General features: G+C 33.9%; 2 protein-coding genes across 4 annotated transcripts; one reads left to right on the top strand and one right to left on the bottom strand.

Annotated features, from left to right (window-relative positions):
* Positions 1 to 838: 838 nt before the first annotated feature.
* LOC147399037 (AP2-like ethylene-responsive transcription factor PLT2) lies at positions 839 to 7,072 on the bottom strand. 3 transcript variants are annotated; one of them, XM_086448434.1, is made up of 9 exons: positions 6,827 to 7,072; positions 5,457 to 6,117; positions 5,112 to 5,194; positions 4,004 to 4,012; positions 3,806 to 3,900; positions 3,638 to 3,711; positions 3,492 to 3,539; positions 2,107 to 2,180; positions 839 to 1,913 (listed from the first exon to the last, which is right to left on the bottom strand). In XM_086448434.1, exons 2-9 carry the CDS (start codon positions 6,068 to 6,070, stop codon positions 1,876 to 1,878), a joined length of 1,035 nt encoding a protein of 344 aa, XP_086304560.1. In that variant the 5' UTR covers positions 6,071 to 6,117; positions 6,827 to 7,072; the 3' UTR covers positions 839 to 1,875. The 3 variants fall into 3 exon arrangements, with proteins under 3 accessions (XP_086304560.1, XP_086304558.1, XP_086304559.1); XM_086448432.1 differs by having other exon boundaries at positions 839 to 2,011; positions 6,827 to 7,067; XM_086448433.1 differs by lacking the exon at positions 4,004 to 4,012 and having other exon boundaries at positions 839 to 2,011; positions 6,827 to 7,067.
* A 4,281-nt stretch (positions 7,073 to 11,353) lies between these two features.
* On the top strand, positions 11,354 to 14,615 carry LOC147399036 (small ribosomal subunit protein uS4y). Its single transcript, XM_086448431.1, has 3 exons — positions 11,354 to 11,513; positions 12,135 to 12,516; positions 14,188 to 14,615. The coding sequence occupies exons 1-3, from the start codon at positions 11,486 to 11,488 to the stop codon at positions 14,369 to 14,371; spliced, it is 594 nt and encodes a 197-aa protein (XP_086304557.1). The 5' UTR covers positions 11,354 to 11,485; the 3' UTR covers positions 14,372 to 14,615.
* The last annotated feature ends 1,745 nt before the right edge of the window (positions 14,616 to 16,360 follow it).

The following is a 16,360-nucleotide window of genomic DNA, read 5'->3' as shown; positions in this document are numbered from 1 at the left end:
ATTCAGATTTCTTCACTGAAAAATTTTGTATTCTCCTCTCTCTAAGCTTAAGATCTAGGCATCATCAATTCCAAAAAAAATTGAGTGTTCTAGGCTAAATCAGATCGTACGTAATCTGATTTAGTATATTGAGTGTAAGGTTTCTTTGTATCCTGAAGGCATTTGTTCATCGATTCCTTGTGTACTTTGGTTCAACCAGTAGGGGAGAATATTTGTCTAAAAGAGATCGAATCTTTTCGAGCCTAGAAGTTATTTTCTTCCTCCATCGTAATTTTCCAACAAAAGATCTATGATTTTATGACCTTGTCACATCAGCCGCATACCCAACTGCGTGCATTCATCACAACTCCTAAGTTAACAAGGATTTCACCCTTACTAAAGGTCTTGCCCTCGCTATGTGACATCAAAAAATCATGATAAGATAAGAGGACAAAATTCTATGAGCCCCGGAAAAAAAAAAAAAAAAATTTCTCACCATTGAATTTTAATTTTTTGAGTTAGGTGGAAGTTGGGCAGTCGTCCATTTTCAAACCCATGGATCCAGTTCAAAAGAATTTATTTTGGATCCGAATCTTTCGAGGAAATTTCTTGTTCTCCATTTCACTCTATCCAAAACCAAATCTTCTAATCGTGACCAATTAACTGAGTTCCCATAATCAGACTCAGTTAACTGTAAAAACAGAAATCATAAATTTCTAGCGAGTAGTGGTGACCAATTAGTAGTAAGAAACTCCGATATCAGAGCTACTTCTACTCCAAACCCCACTTTCAAGGAATTTGCATGTATTCAGAAAAGTAATTATAATAACATTTGTGACAATTACAACTACAAGTGAAGTACTAATACCAAATCTTAAAATATTGTTAAAAATTATAGAATTCTACTAACAGTAACAAGGATGAGATGAAATGAAAATCAAGTTATGGTGAGAATAAATTCTAACCGAGGACATGAGCAAGAAAGATATATACACAAAGGAATATGAACAGCCAAATTGATTTTTGAGTTGGATAAAAAAAAAAAAAATAGACAATCTTCACCACTGCACAAGAGATGCCTCCCTCACCATCCAAAAGAGTAATAATGATCAATCAAACAGCTGTAGATGCTGCAAAAGGAACGATGTGGTCATTTCCAAACATAAGAATGGTCCAGACGAGAGCATGACTTCGTAGGACATGAACAGGAAGAGAATCCAACACAGCACAAATAAGACTTCTTTCCACATTTTCCTCTGACTCAAATCTGTATGAAAACTTTCTCTCGTACCATGAAACACATTAGTGTAGCAATCTAATGCTGTGGCTGTGTCAATTCTCCTTAAGCTCAAGACTTACTCAAACAATCAAAGACATTGTTTGTGCAGATCTTTTTTACAGCTCTTAACGGAGAAACTTAACCATGAAAACCAAATGGGTCGCATTCAAAGTGTGACCCAGAAATCCATAATAATTGGCAAGCCTATCTTCCTCCAATAAAGATCGTTAAAGATTCTCCTTCCCATCGCCTTGTTAATGGCAGTCAAAGCTTCAGCTTGACATTACATCCCGTCAACACTCTCCAACTTCAAAATATCAACGACCAGATCGAATATATTTGAGCATGAAAGACATCATAAATCCATTCTTCCCTCAACTTCGGGGACTTTTTGCTAACACAAGTTAAATGCTCCATATCACACTTATTGCAATGGACCTTCAAGATCAAGGTCCAGAATTATATGCTCATCTTTGAATTGGGCACCGCAGCTGCTCTTCAACAAGATTCAGGCAGTACTCGATTTGTTTTAGGGACTAATGACTGGTACATCTGTCTGAGGATACAGCTCTAAATCTATGGTTGTGGAGGCAGCAGCTTTAGAATTCTTTAGCCTCTTAGGTTGAGATTGCCCCTCTGATTCCTCCAAAGCTCCCTGGCAGTAGTTAGTGATGTCAAAGTTTGTGAATGCTGTCTTACCTCTTAGTTTAACAGCAGCGATGTCATAGGCCTTTGCGGCTTCTTCTTCACTACCTGATTAGTTTCACAACTCCATGATTTTCTTTGAATTCACATTCCGTTTTACTTCTTTGAATTAAAGAGTAAAGTTACGGGTAAGAAACACTCACTAAATGTTCCTAGGTGAAGACCCTTCTTGCACGGAACTCCACTTATTCGAGCTTGCCATCGCCCATCGCCATGTCTGCCATATTCAAGTTCCTAATATAATGTACTTGATTTTCTTGGAGACAAATAAGGGATAAATAGTATTGACTGTAATAAATGTTTAACATACCAGACTAAGTGATACATGCAAAAGGTTGTGACTGAATATTCATTTGGGCCACCTATGAGATCTTCCAGGCCAAAGCATCTTCCCAGATGACATCCAATCAATAGAATTCCTCTAGAACCCTCGTCATCCAAAAAGTGCAATAGAGAAAGATGATTATCACTGTTGAATGTAATCATCCAATCAGGTCAATCTTTGACCCAGAAGATCTTTTGGATGGACTCAGTCAATGCTGGGAGTTGTGATCCTTAGATGCGTCGCATATCATGATATTCTTTTTATTAGACAAACTATCAACCAAAACATACTTGACTGGGATTTACCCTCATAACAATCTATGAATATAATATGGTTTGCTCTTTTTATTTTATTTTCTCTCTCTTTTCTTTTGATAAATCATGCATGAATCTTGGATTATACTACATGAGAGAAACAAAAAATTACTATGCTTAGAAAAGAATGCTCAGTATATAAGAAGTTTCTATTCAAACCAATTGCTTTTCCTAAATCTAGCTATCTCAGTCAAAAAACCAAGATGATCAGGTATATAGGGAATGATGAGGCATTATATGCTTACAATCTCATGCAATGTCAACTATACATGCAGGGGATCCAAGATCTTGGCAGCATTGGGGATGTGACTCATATCCAAAGATCGACCTGAATGGATTATATTAATGCTCAATAAATGAGATCTTGGCGATAGTGGGTTTAGACCCATAGCCCAGTTGGTTTGACACATTGCAAAATAACTTTGAGGCCATGGGTTCAAGTCCAGCTCACCCATAAAATAAAATAAAAAATTGGCGAGAGAGTTGTAAATATTTTTTTGGATATATGAATGAATACAATTGATTGTATGTCAACAAATATTTAAAAAAAAATTTAATGAGTTAAGCCATCTCCACTTTAGGAGATGTGACTCTCATATCCTAATGTGGCTCATCAATTGGATAACCTGGATCAATGAACACATGGATCACATGTTCAGACATCCCCTAATATTGTAAAACCAGAATACCACGTCACTTCCATTAGCTATACAATCCTGGTCACCCACCAGTTAGGGTGCAATCTTTCATATCCATTTTACTTAAGGTCATCTTTGTAAGCACCCCAACTACAACTGTCCTTTTAAATAGAGTAGAAATTCAAAGATCGGTCACCTCTAGAAGTTATGAGAAACCATACTATAGCTGATCAAATGAAGTAGGTACAGACCTTGTTACTCCTCTGTAAATGGAAGAACCTCTCTTAAAGCAACTTTTCCTGTAACAGTGAAACGGGAAAAAACACAAAATCAACTTTGAAGAACTTACAGATGACAAGAGTATAATTACAAACACACTACATTTCTAGGGGTTTACCTCTTAATACACAAGATAAACTCATCCCGAGACATATTTTTCATCTCCTCAAGTTCTTTCTTGTACATAGTGATCTGCAAATAAGAAGCATAACGACCATCAAGGTTGAGTTGGCAGTGTGCCAAAAATTTCAAAATGAAACAGATGCACTGGATCAAGGAGCCTTACAGGGAAGTTAAGTTTGGGGCTTGCACCAGTACCCCAGTACTTGAGAGCAGCAACGTCATATGCTTGTGCAGCTTTCTCCTCTATCTCATATTGGCCTGTGTGCCATGTGGATCCCAAAGGCCATATTAAGAGATACACACCACATTTCTTTAAAATAAAAAAATATACCAAAACTAAATTCAAATCAAAATAACTGACCTAGAAATACTGAAGAATAGTCGAAAGGAGCAAATACAGCCCCAGTCGCAAGCATAAGACCAAGTCACAAAACAGAAATAAAAGCTTCATCAGCTATATATTCATAGACAAAGAATTTGAATTTGCAGGCTCCAAACACATAAACTCGGTAAAACAAAAAATATATATATATATATATATATATGGGTGGGGTTCCATAGACACATAAAGCTACAACGTTTTTGTCTTATATGGTTAAAAAGGTTCGGAGTGGGCTAATTTTTGGTGAGAATGATCTCTGTTGTGAGGGGATCATCCTTGCAAAAAATCATTCCATTCCAAAACTTCTAACCCCATCAAAAGTGATTTGCAAAAATTGGACAGTCTAAAATTTTTCAACTTGTAAACATGTGGTTAGAAGTTTTATAATGGGCTGATTTTTGGCAAGGATGATCTCCTCACCATAGAGATGATCCTCACAAAAAATCAGCCCATACCAAACATTTTTGCCCATATCAGACAAAACACGTTGTAGCTTTATGAGTAGTTTTATGTGTATATGGATCCTAATCCTATATATATATATATATATATATAGAGAGAGAGAGAGAGAGAGAGAGAGAGAGAGAGAGAGAGAGATTCTCAAGACAAAGTTAGTAACCACATACAGTGTAGATCCCTATAAACTACCACTTAACTAAGAGTAACCCATCACGGTAGATTAATATATGAGCTCATAAAAGAGTTCGACTATATGAATATGACACACATAAGTAGTTTCTTACGTTTTACAAAATATGAAACAGTATTTATATTGAGCACATATTCACATAATGCAAATTACATCGTCGGCACCACATTCCCCATCAGTTAATGGGCCATCTCATTGATCCAAAAGGTTTATTAAATCATTCACCTCTTGAACTGGCTACAAGCCTAAAATTATTGGATGATTCTAACTGTATCACAGATCACATACTCCGTTCAAAATCATGTCATGTGTTGCACAATATGGATCCAACCTATGTACTTTTTGGTTGTTACCAATGCTCCTCGATAAAATTGTTTTGAAGCTCAACAAAAACACCAAGTCTTGATGAAAAGTGCTTGACTAAATGAAAGAACGTACCTTGTTTTCCTTTGCGCCTATGACCTTCTTGTATGAAACTGTTATCCCAAAGGTGTGCTTCAAATTTGCCAGTCCAAAAGTGCCTGTGGGGTATTTTTATTAGCTCTTTAAGTCTCAGAGATTCAAAATCAAAGGCAAATGCTTAAGTGACCGTGCAGGACACGTTAGACAATGAGCTGGCATGGAGACATGCACAGAACCATATATGTTTTCATCGAGATATGAGTGAAAGTATCTACAATTCTGTGGACACCTCCACATCAGCTCAGTGTCTAACACAGTGTCCTGCGCAGTCACTATAGGACAACTTAAAATTAAAAGGTCAAAAACAAAATCATCAATTACCTAGTAACACCGTGATATTTTGATGTTCGTCGTTCACCTTTCTCGGTTGACTTTGTTGGAGCAGAAACAGTTGGAGGAACTTCCTCCTTCGAGTTCTTTTCAATGCTATCTCTTACATGACATCCAACATCGTCCAACCGCAAACACAATGTTGAGTTGCAAACAAGTACCGACTGAAGATTGCTTGAATTACAATTCTTTTCGGACGAAGATTTGACTCTGATGGAAGTCGCATTCTCTTGGATTTTCTCATTCACCGAGCCAGAAACAGGAAATGGTGCTAACCCAACATTGTCCAAAGGAAAATTCTTGCAATTTTTCTCCATCAATGCTCGGCTTCCTACACATTCTGGGGATAGCTCATTTTCTGAGCTGTGTTGAGGTAATAATTGAGCATTGCCTGAAGGTGAACTCCCACATATTTCCTCCACAGAAGCTTCATTTCTAAGTGACATCTTATTTTGCGGAATTTGATCATTTGCTGAGACAGAAAAAAGCGATGATTGAGGCTCATCCAAATGAGAACTCTCACATTTTTCCCCAACTAAAGCTTGGGTTTTAACAGCTATCTCACTGTCGGAAGGTTTCTCATTTGTCGAAAGTCGAGATTCCATGATGAATCAGCTTATATACAATGTAGAATGGAATCACACGTCGTAATCTGAAAGAACATTCAATTTTTTATTTTAACAACTAATAAACCAGATTAACTAGAAACCAATGAACTGATTTTGCATTTTATATAAATTAGAAATTTACTTTAAAGAAGAAATTAAGAGCAATGGATCCCAATTACAGCAAACAGCCAAAGTAACAGAATCTAAACTGAAATTCCACACTAATTTTTAAAATTCTGAATTAATTCCTAAAATTCGTTTTAACTAGAAAAAAAATACGCAAATTTTAGAATTTCTTTAGAATTACAAACATTTCTAGAAATTAAAAAGCTTTTAATAGTATTAAAAAAAAATCGATTATCAGTCCTAATTATTGAAAACGATCATCAAAACACATTAAAAAAAAAACGATGAACCTCTTCAAACGTCATATATTTCGTAAATCTTAGTCTACGTTGACTTACTGAAGATCATGGGAAACCGAACAACTATAAGAAAATAAATCAAAACGAAAATAAAAAAAATTACATATAATAAGCAAAGGATTGAAGAATTTGCATGTAAGTAGTCAGTTTGGAACGCCCTTTTATGGCCAAATTTGCCAAAATAAAACTCCTAAAAAATACGTTTTTGGGGAGCAAAAATATCCACACACACACACACACAAAAAAAAGGCTCGAAAATTCGAAACGACAATCATTATTAATTATTTATAAATAAATAAAAAAACGAAACTGAAAGATTAATGTGTACCAGTTATGGAGACTGAGAGGACGCTTTGTTCTTTCTCTCCCTCGTTACAGAAGAAGAGCTTTTTTAAAGGAATCTTTCGAAGAAACTGCGCCAAGGCTGGGATGATAACGAGTGTCTAACGAACCCCTGAGATTGGAAGATAATCCCAATGAAAACTAATCCCTAGGAAACATATGCTGCTTCCTAAAAAATGCCACGTAAGTCTCTTCCTAAAAAATGCCAAGAAACTGCGCAATATTGAGATGGACACCGAGGGCCTGTTTGGATACCAGGAGCAGAACTACTCTTCCAAAGAACAGAAGCTGAAGTACTCTATGGAGGAGCTGGAAAAGTAATTCTGTGTAGAAATGGCGTTTGGCAATCAACTCTATGAAGTACTGGCAGAAGTACTTTTGTGCTGGAAGTCTGTTTGGGAACCATACTGACTTCTCATGACTTCTAGAAAAAAGATCAGAATACCCTTATATTATACCAGTTACTGTTTTTTATCTTTTAGTGTCATAATATACCTTCAAACTATACTGTTTTTGACATTTTAACTATAAATATTAATATAATATAATATAATATAATATAATAAATATAATATAATATTTTAAATCCATTATACTTAAAATTTAAAAAAAAATTTGACTGATTGTTTTTGACATAATATTTAAAAAAAAATTGACAGATTGTCTTTTAGTGTCATAATATGCCTTCAAACTATAGTGTTTTTTACATTTTAACTATAAATATTAATATAATATAATATAATAAATATTATTATAATATAATATAATATTTTAAATATTAAATATTAATATAATGTGTTTAAATCCATTATACTCAAAATTTTAAAAAAAAATTGACAGACTGTCTTTTAGTGTCATAATATGCCTTCAAACTATATTATTTTTGACATTTTAACTATAAATATTAATATAATATAATATAATAAATATTAATATAATATAATATAATAAATATTAAATATTAATATAATGTGTTTAACTATAAATATTAAATATTAATATATATAATATAATATAATATAATAAATATTAATATAATGTGTTTAACTATAAATATTAATATAATGTGTTTAAATCCATTATACTCAAAATTAAAAAAAAATAATTTAATATTAATAAATGTTTCTTTTGTTTGATTTAAGGGTAAATGAATTAGAAATATTTTCATAGAAAATTAATAAAGTTAGGGGTATTTTGGTAAAATGAACCGTTAGATTTTGACTCCCCGCAAGAAGAGTTTTGAGAAATAGGTTTTCTTGACTTCTTCATAAAGAGTAATTTCTTGCTCTTGCGCGGAGTAACTCTTCGAGAGAGTAGTTCATACAAACGCATCCAAACGACTTCTAACTCCCCGCAAGAGTCAGAAGTAGCCAAGGAGTCCTATCCAAACGCCTACCGAACGTCTGAGATGAGAACATAATCCCAAGGAAACTTGTACTGCTCCATAGGATTTTATTTTCTGCTCCAAATTTATAGTCCCACATCGGTAATGTTTCAATATCACAGACGCTTTTAATTAAATAAGCGCACGTAACTCGTTTGAGCAATGATTTGATATGGTGCTAAGGTAGAATAAGGTTCTTACCATCATCCGACAATTGGAGGAGAATATGCACATATGAGCTTAATTACCCTTTTGTCCTATTGAAAATTGTGGAGGACTTTAAAGTCGACTAGAAGAATAATATCTAAGCTTTTTTCATAAGTTTCTTTTTTTGGGCTTGTATTTTAAATATCTATCTATTTTTAGGGGCATAAAAATAGATAAAATCTAACCAGTCCTTGAATTCTACGTACATAAAGAACAATTCGAAAAATAAATAGTCTACCACTTTAGAATATTAGGAAGGTTTGTTCCATGAGTGGTTGAGTAGTCATTCTTCCAAACCTTGAAAGCCATGAGCATAATGGAGTCCTAGGATGAGCTCTCTCCTGTTTTTTTGAATAGAAAAAGGAGGAGTATCTCAAGAATTTAAAAATGATTGACTTTGTCGCTTACTTTCTTTTATATTTGTGCAACTTCCTTATTAAGGACACTTTATAGTAATTGACTCCTAGATTGGTGTTGGAATATACTCACATCATTGAGAATAAGGGAGAGAGAATTCCAAATCGCATGGATTATGGACAAAGGATGACGTGCAAGGGACATACAGGGAAGAAATGATGTTTTACTTGACTTTAACTCATTTGATTCAATTCAGTAGTAGGTTGGTTAATTGCACATAATATCTCGAATGAGAAGAAGAAAAAAAAAAAAGTCTCCTATCTCAAAGAAATCAAACCTGGATTTCGTGTTTTATAAATAAGGGAAGAAACCATTAGAGGAATGACTCTTTTTACCACAATGAGAAAATTTGATTACAATTACATACTTCCCAAATTCATCATTTTAGCAACAAGAGTGTTTAGTAGGTATCACACCAGTTCACCAACTCAGCGAAGAAGAAGGTTACAACGTTGAAACCACAACTTGAGGTGGTAAGGGTCAACTTGAATTTTACCCCTCTACTAAAGTTTTAGATGAGTTTTCTAATTTTAGTAATTAACAGCCCAAATGTGAATGACAATACCTAAAGATTAAGAAGAATATGGTGGAGATGGGGAGAGGTATGATTGCCCGGACTATCATCCACCATGATAGTTTTGGTTGGAGCGTTGGAGTAGGTTAAAATAAATTTATCGTCCTTTTCAACGTTAAGATTATATATATAACCAACATGTTTTGTCATATACGGCCTAGAAGTTTCAAAATGGGTTGATTTCTTGTGAGGATGATCTCTATGGTGGGGAGATCATCTTCACAAAAAATTGGCCCATTTCGAAGATTTACAAATTAATGGTAAAATTTGACGGTCCTCGATCCTTCAACTTGTAACCTATAGTTAGAAGTTTCATAATGGGCTGTTTTTTTTTTTTTTTTTTTTCTTTTTTGTGATGATAATCTCCTCACCATAGAGATCATCCTCTCAAAAAAATCAATTTATTCCAAAATTTCTAACCCTTATAAGACAAAACACATTGGCTATGTTACTGGCTCTTAAAGCCAATCCTTTGGCAACCAATGTTAGGGAGCTAAATTTGTCTTGTATGGGTTAAAAGTTTCGAATTATGGTGATTTTTGTGAAGGTTGTCTATATGGCGAGGAGATCATCCTCACAAAAAAAATCAGCCCATTTTGAAACTTCTAATCCTATCGAAAGTGACTTACAAATTAACAGTAAAAACCAATGATTCATAATTCTTCAACTTGTAAACCATTTTTTATGGGGATTCGAAGTTTCAAATTCGGCTGATTTTTTGTGAGGATAATCTCTTTTGTGAGGATGATCTCCTCACCATAGAAATTAACCTCACAAAAAATAAGTCCATTCCGAAACTTCAACTCATACAGAACAAAACATTGGCTCTCAATGTTGGTTGCCCAACATGACCCATGTATATATAATTAAACTTTTTAAACATCTAAGATTTTTTTAAAGTAAATTTGATAGTACAAATCAAGAGTTTTCTATAAGGAATTAAAGGTGATGTTGAAAATGATGAATTGAATGTAAGGCTAAAAATAACATGACATATAAATTGAAGAGTTTGAAGATGATTGATTTTGCTAAGAAAAATCATCCTTCACCTCAAATATCAGCAAGGGTGTAAGGTTGTCAGTGGATTGAGTTCGAATTAGACCAGGGTTGATTTGGTACCGATCCAATATCAAATCTGGAACTGATCCGATAAGTATTGGATCAGACCCTTATCAGATCAAGTTTTTATTCGAACTCAATATTAATATCCAAACCTGATCCATTAACAATCGGATCGGGCCAGTCGGATTTTATATACAAAATCTAAATAAACTTCATACATCTCAACAAATATATAATATAATTTATATATTTTCTAACATATTATCGGATCGAGGACATGGTTGATCCATATCCAATCTAATAAGATATCAGATCAGATCCTTATTGGAATCCAAAACATCAATCTAGACTCGAATTTATCGGATCGGATTTTGGGTCTGATTCGATCCATTGACAATCCTACAAGAATAGGCATGTCATTAGTTTGAAAACGTTAAAATGCTATCTACTTTAAACCTCAAGAACAAGGTTGAATTTTTGAGTTCAACCATGATGGAATTTTGGATAGAAAAATCAAATCAAGAATTTTTTTTACAAGGGATTAAGATGAGATTGAAATCGATGAATTGAAGATGAGGTTGAGTAGACTAAAAATAATGTATAATAGAGGTCAATGAGCTTGAGGATGACTGCTTTTAGGAAGAAAAATCAAGGGTTCTATAGTTGCTGCTCGAAGACAAGGACATCGAGATAAATTTATATTAGATTATAAGAAAAGACCAAAGTGAAGGGGCATTTCATTTTCACCTATTTGAAAACAAAGGGAAAGATAGAATTGGGCCGTAAATATTGGGCCGGTCTGCATACCTACTTAGAAGCCCAAATTACCTGGGCGTTCTAGACCGTAAATTTAGATCCGGACCAGTTCGGTCCGTTTGTTTTGTTGAAAATTAGGGTTTAGGTTTTTAGGGTTCTCATATAAAACCTAGCGGCGTAGCTTCTGTTCGTGTTCATTTTGGCATCGGAGGAGAGCACGCAAGGGAGCCCAGGACGGAGAAGCCATGGTTCACGTGAACTTCTACAGAAACTGTAAGTTATATTTCTCATCAATTCGCTTCTCGATTTCTTATAGTACATATTGCGAAGATTCAACTATGTTGATCTCGTTTAAGAGCAATTTTTAGCTACCGATCTCTGATCGGTAGTTTTCTTTCTAATCATAGAAGTTCTTTAATCTAATTTTCCTTTGTAGTTAATTAGCACCTCGGATTAACCTAGGGTTTCTTTTTTTCTTAATCTGATCTCGAATTATTGAACCATTCAGTTAGTTGTTAGGGCTAGGGTTTCACATGAACACTTTGTTATTTGAATTGTTTGGGAAATAAGACCTAATCAGATTCTAAGGTTGACAATCTTTTTTGATATGTAAATTAAACTTTGGGTCTTGTGTTTTTTTTTTTTTTTTTTTTTTAAATCTTTTCCCGTCAAATTGTCAATTGTTTTGTTTAAATTTCAAATGTGAACATTAGCCACGGATGGTTTCAGATAGCAAAACCCTTTTTTTGTTGGTAATTTAATTTTAATTAATTTTTTAAAACTAATTAATCAAATATAAGCTAATAGTAAGATCTAATAAAAAATTAAATATATAAATTATAAAATTTATTCTGCTTAGAGGAAAAAATAGTAACATTAATTTCTTCGAAACAGATGGTAAGACTTTCAAGAAGCCTCGTCGCCCATATGAGAAGGAGCGTTTGGATGCAGAGCTGAAGCTTGTTGGGGAGTATGGGCTCCGATGTAAGAGGGAACTGTGGAGGGTTCAGTATGCTTTGAGTCGCATTCGTAACAATGCAAGGATGCTTCTCACACTCGATGAGAAGAATCCTCGCAGGATCTTTGAAGGCGAAGCCCTTCTTCGTAGAATGAACAGGTATGGGCTTTTGGATGAGAGTCAGAATAAGCTTGATTATGTTTTGGCCCTGACGGTGGAGAACTTCCTTGAGCGCCGTCTCCAGACCCTTGTGTTTAAGTCGGGTATGGCAAAGTCTATCCATCATGCACGTGTGCTCATCCGGCAGAGGCATATCAGGTATAATTATTAATTTTAAATCTGTTATTGAGAAGCATGCTTATGTATGCAGTTTATCTGAGAAATTGACAGTTGCAATCTTTTTATAACAATAGATATAGATGTTTAATTGATGGGTTCATCCCACATGGTTTTTATTTTATTTTATTCTGTAAGCTATGCTGTTTTTATGATTGTGAATTGTGGATAAATTGTCTTTTTATAGTCCTTGCAAATATGGGAAGTCGCCATTTTGTTATAACTAAGCGGTTTGTCTTTTTTTTTTCCTTGGGTAATAACCGAGCCAGTGAACCCATAAAGAATAATTTGATTCATTGTCAAATTTGATGCATACTAACGTGCATATAATTTTCTTTTGGAAATAGTTCAACCCTTTACACAAAATCTGAGTCAAGTATATTCAGGAAATTTAAAAAGAGCTCCAATAAGTAATAAATAACTCGTCTGGGATGGTTTAGCATGTCCGAAGTAGACTAATAACCCATATTGTTAAATAGCATATTCAACCATGTGCAACCAACACATGCTGTTCGCATTTGTGATTTCGCACATCGCATATGCTGCAAGAATTTTTTTTTTTGAAAGAGAATGCAGAAAAATATGCCATCGCATATGCCATGACACACAAAAATATGCCATCACAGATTGGAAGATGGCATAATTTGGGGTATGCAACCGCATTTTACAACATTGCTAATAACAACACTAGTGAGAAGAAGCACTTTGTTGCAAGTCGAGGAATTTAAAAGAGAAAGAATACCGTCTTAACTGAAGATTTGTTCATGATAGAGTCGAATGGTGGAATTCATGATCTGGAACCGTAATATCTTGGATATGGTGTAGATGGTTCTATTCTACGCATTGAAAAATATGTTTTCGACTTCTATGATTCTAGATATGTTCTTTGTCCTTTTGGGTATTTTGTGTTTGTGGGTTAACACTACTTTATTGCTGCAATATTCCCAGTCACTAAGTTGTTACAATTCTCTAAAATCTAAATCTATAATACACTGTAAACTATTTTATAATAATTCCCATCATTTAGTGGAAGTGATGCAAAACGTTCTCCTAGGAAGTGGTGTCTCTACTGATGTGCTCTGAAATTTTGCAAGTAGTTCATTTCATGTTATCTTTTAAATTATACATGTTTACTGAAATCGTGGCTAGTATAATTGTTGGAGATGATATCATGCTCCCCAGAAGAATTGATGCTTTACATGACTAAATTAGAAGGTCCAGGTAATGTTATGTGCATTTTATGTTCAAAATGAATCTTTCTTCACCTTCATCAAGTATAGAAATTTGTTAAATGTTTATCTTTTGTGAGGGATGCCGGACTGGGGTAAATGGGCATGTTTACAACATTACAGCCACCATGGTTCTGCACAATGCATTTGGTCGTAGTTCAATTGACCTTTGTGAGCTTTAGAATTTCTTTTATCTTGTTCATTTTTTTTGTCATAATAACTTAATTATAAAGGCTATTATTTGAAAATAAATAAACATATAATATTGTTCAAGAATTAGTTCATTGCCATGCTTAGAGAGGCATATGCTTGAGTGTTGTAAGCAAACACTTGGGCAGAAACTGTGTTTCCTGATGTGTAATTTTTTTCCCCTTAGGGTTATGCTTATTTATTACCCAAAAAAATAAAATTATTTGAATGTCAGGGTCGGGAGGCAGGTGGTAAACATCCCATCTTTCATGGTGAGAGTGGATTCACAGAAGCACATTGATTTCTCACTCACTAGTCCCTTGGGAGGTGGACGACCTGGGAGAGTGAAGCGAAAGAACCAGAAGGCTGCTGCCAAGAAGGCTGCTGGTGGTGATGGAGATGAGGAAGATGAGGATTGAGCTTCATATGTTCAAAATCCTTTTTGTGGTGGTTTGGTAAAACCATAGGAACTATATTAGGAGTCTTGTTCTTTGTTTATCTCTCCCCTTATTTTTTTTTGTTTCATGGTCGCATTTCAACTGTTTAATGACGTTTCGGTTGGTTATTCCAGACTTAGATTTTGAGAATTTGGGAGATGTTTGGCTTGCCAATATGACACACATTATCAACCTTCTTATCATGAAGAATTTTGATTTTATTTTATGTGTTATTGTTTTTCCATTTTAATCAAGCTTTGGATTGATTTGAGGAATCCATGACAAATTTTATTTTCCTTTTCATTTCAAGCTTGTGTACCCAAACCACACATGTAAATCGATTATCGAAATTAATCCCTTCTAAGAAAGAGCAAATGAATCAATTTCAACAATCAAATCCCAATAAATGTGTTGCAAACCAAATGCAAGTAATAATAAAGAAAGTCCAAAAAAAAAGAATGCAAGGTATACGCAGTTCAATCAGGTTTATATATTTATCTCGCAACTTATCTTTGAAATCTACCAAATCTCTTCCTCTATTTAGTAAGAACCCAAACAAGAAATTGTTGTCACAATCTGACGATCACCCTAAAGAATCTTGAGTTTTTAGATTTTACATAAGTAGAATACACATATAAAGATTCAACAGAGGAGGAACTCCTTTTAAAGAAATTTTATGGACCATAACTATCATTTTGGAGACCTCCTTTTGTTCTCATAGACTAATGGAAGAAAAAAATTCCAAAAGACCTCAATGAAGTGTAAAAGTCCATCAACACTTAGAACAAAAGAATGGTAATTTTATATCACCAAATCCAACAAGTAAAGGAGGCATGTCATTATTTTTATTTATTTATTTATATCTTTTTTTAATGAAGGATACAAGATATGAAGGGTGTAAGAACACTTCAAAAGCCACATTAAGCCTCCCAAAAATATTAAACACTTAATTATTTTTTTCAATGTAAACATCATCATTTTCAATTGATCAAACTGCAGAGTTCGAAGAGAAGAAATCACTCACAATGTATATCTCTTGAAGATCAAAGGGCCTATTTCTATATCTTTTTATTAAAAATTAAATTTCATTATTATTATTTTTTTTTTCCAAAATCACATCCAAAGTAAAACACGGTCTATAAAATACGAAATATCTGGTTCGTTTTGCTTGCTTAGGGCTAACTTATCGTTTCATTTTGATCGAATATAACAATTCGTAGAAACCATCCTTCACTGTTAAAATCAAGGATTTTGATTCATTTGGCACTGAGTCAAATCTTGAGATTTGAAGAATGGAGATGAGTGGCACACCATTTCAGCTCCTCTCTTGAATGGATCAGGAAGCTATATAATCAAATGTAGACAAATGAGATTGCAAATAAATAATTTGCTCGAAAAATCGTTTTTCGTGTAAATGATTTTCTAAACAAATATATTATTACCAACAATCAAGCAAGCATTCCCTTAGTCTTTGACTTGATCATATCCATCAACTCCTCCTTTGACTTAGGTTGATGAATCGACCAGTGCTGTCTATGAACAGTTTCATATTGGTGGTTTAAGTATTTCATATCTAACAGTTTAAGATTTACTTGATTTTTATTTATTTTGTAGAAAATGCTTTGATTTCTCAGGTTTTGTTTGGACGTGTAATAAACCTAAAAACTAAAAACATATAATATGAAATATTAATGTTATTTAATGGTAACAGATAATTGGATTGATCCAATCTCCTTCCATTTTGCCTCTTAGACTACCCAAAACCTCCTTATGGATTTCTTTTTCTGCAAATATTTCCTCCCCTCCATACATCAAGTCATAAACATCTGTAGTCGTTATCAAATAACATAACTCCCAAAGAGAAGACTTCTCGAACAAACCAATCAACCAAATCCTCAATTAGATCTCATAAAATCCTATTCAATATAAAATAAAAACATTTTTTTTAGACTTGATCCCAGGTATTGAAAA

This window comes from Akebia trifoliata, chromosome 7 (assembly GCF_017979445.1).
Source record: "Akebia trifoliata isolate Shusen 1 chromosome 7, ASM1797944v1, whole genome shotgun sequence".
Classification (NCBI taxonomy): domain Eukaryota; kingdom Viridiplantae; phylum Streptophyta; class Magnoliopsida; order Ranunculales; family Lardizabalaceae; genus Akebia; species Akebia trifoliata.
The sequence above is the reverse complement of the archived record's forward strand: the minus strand, read 5'-3'. Positions and strand labels throughout refer to the sequence as shown.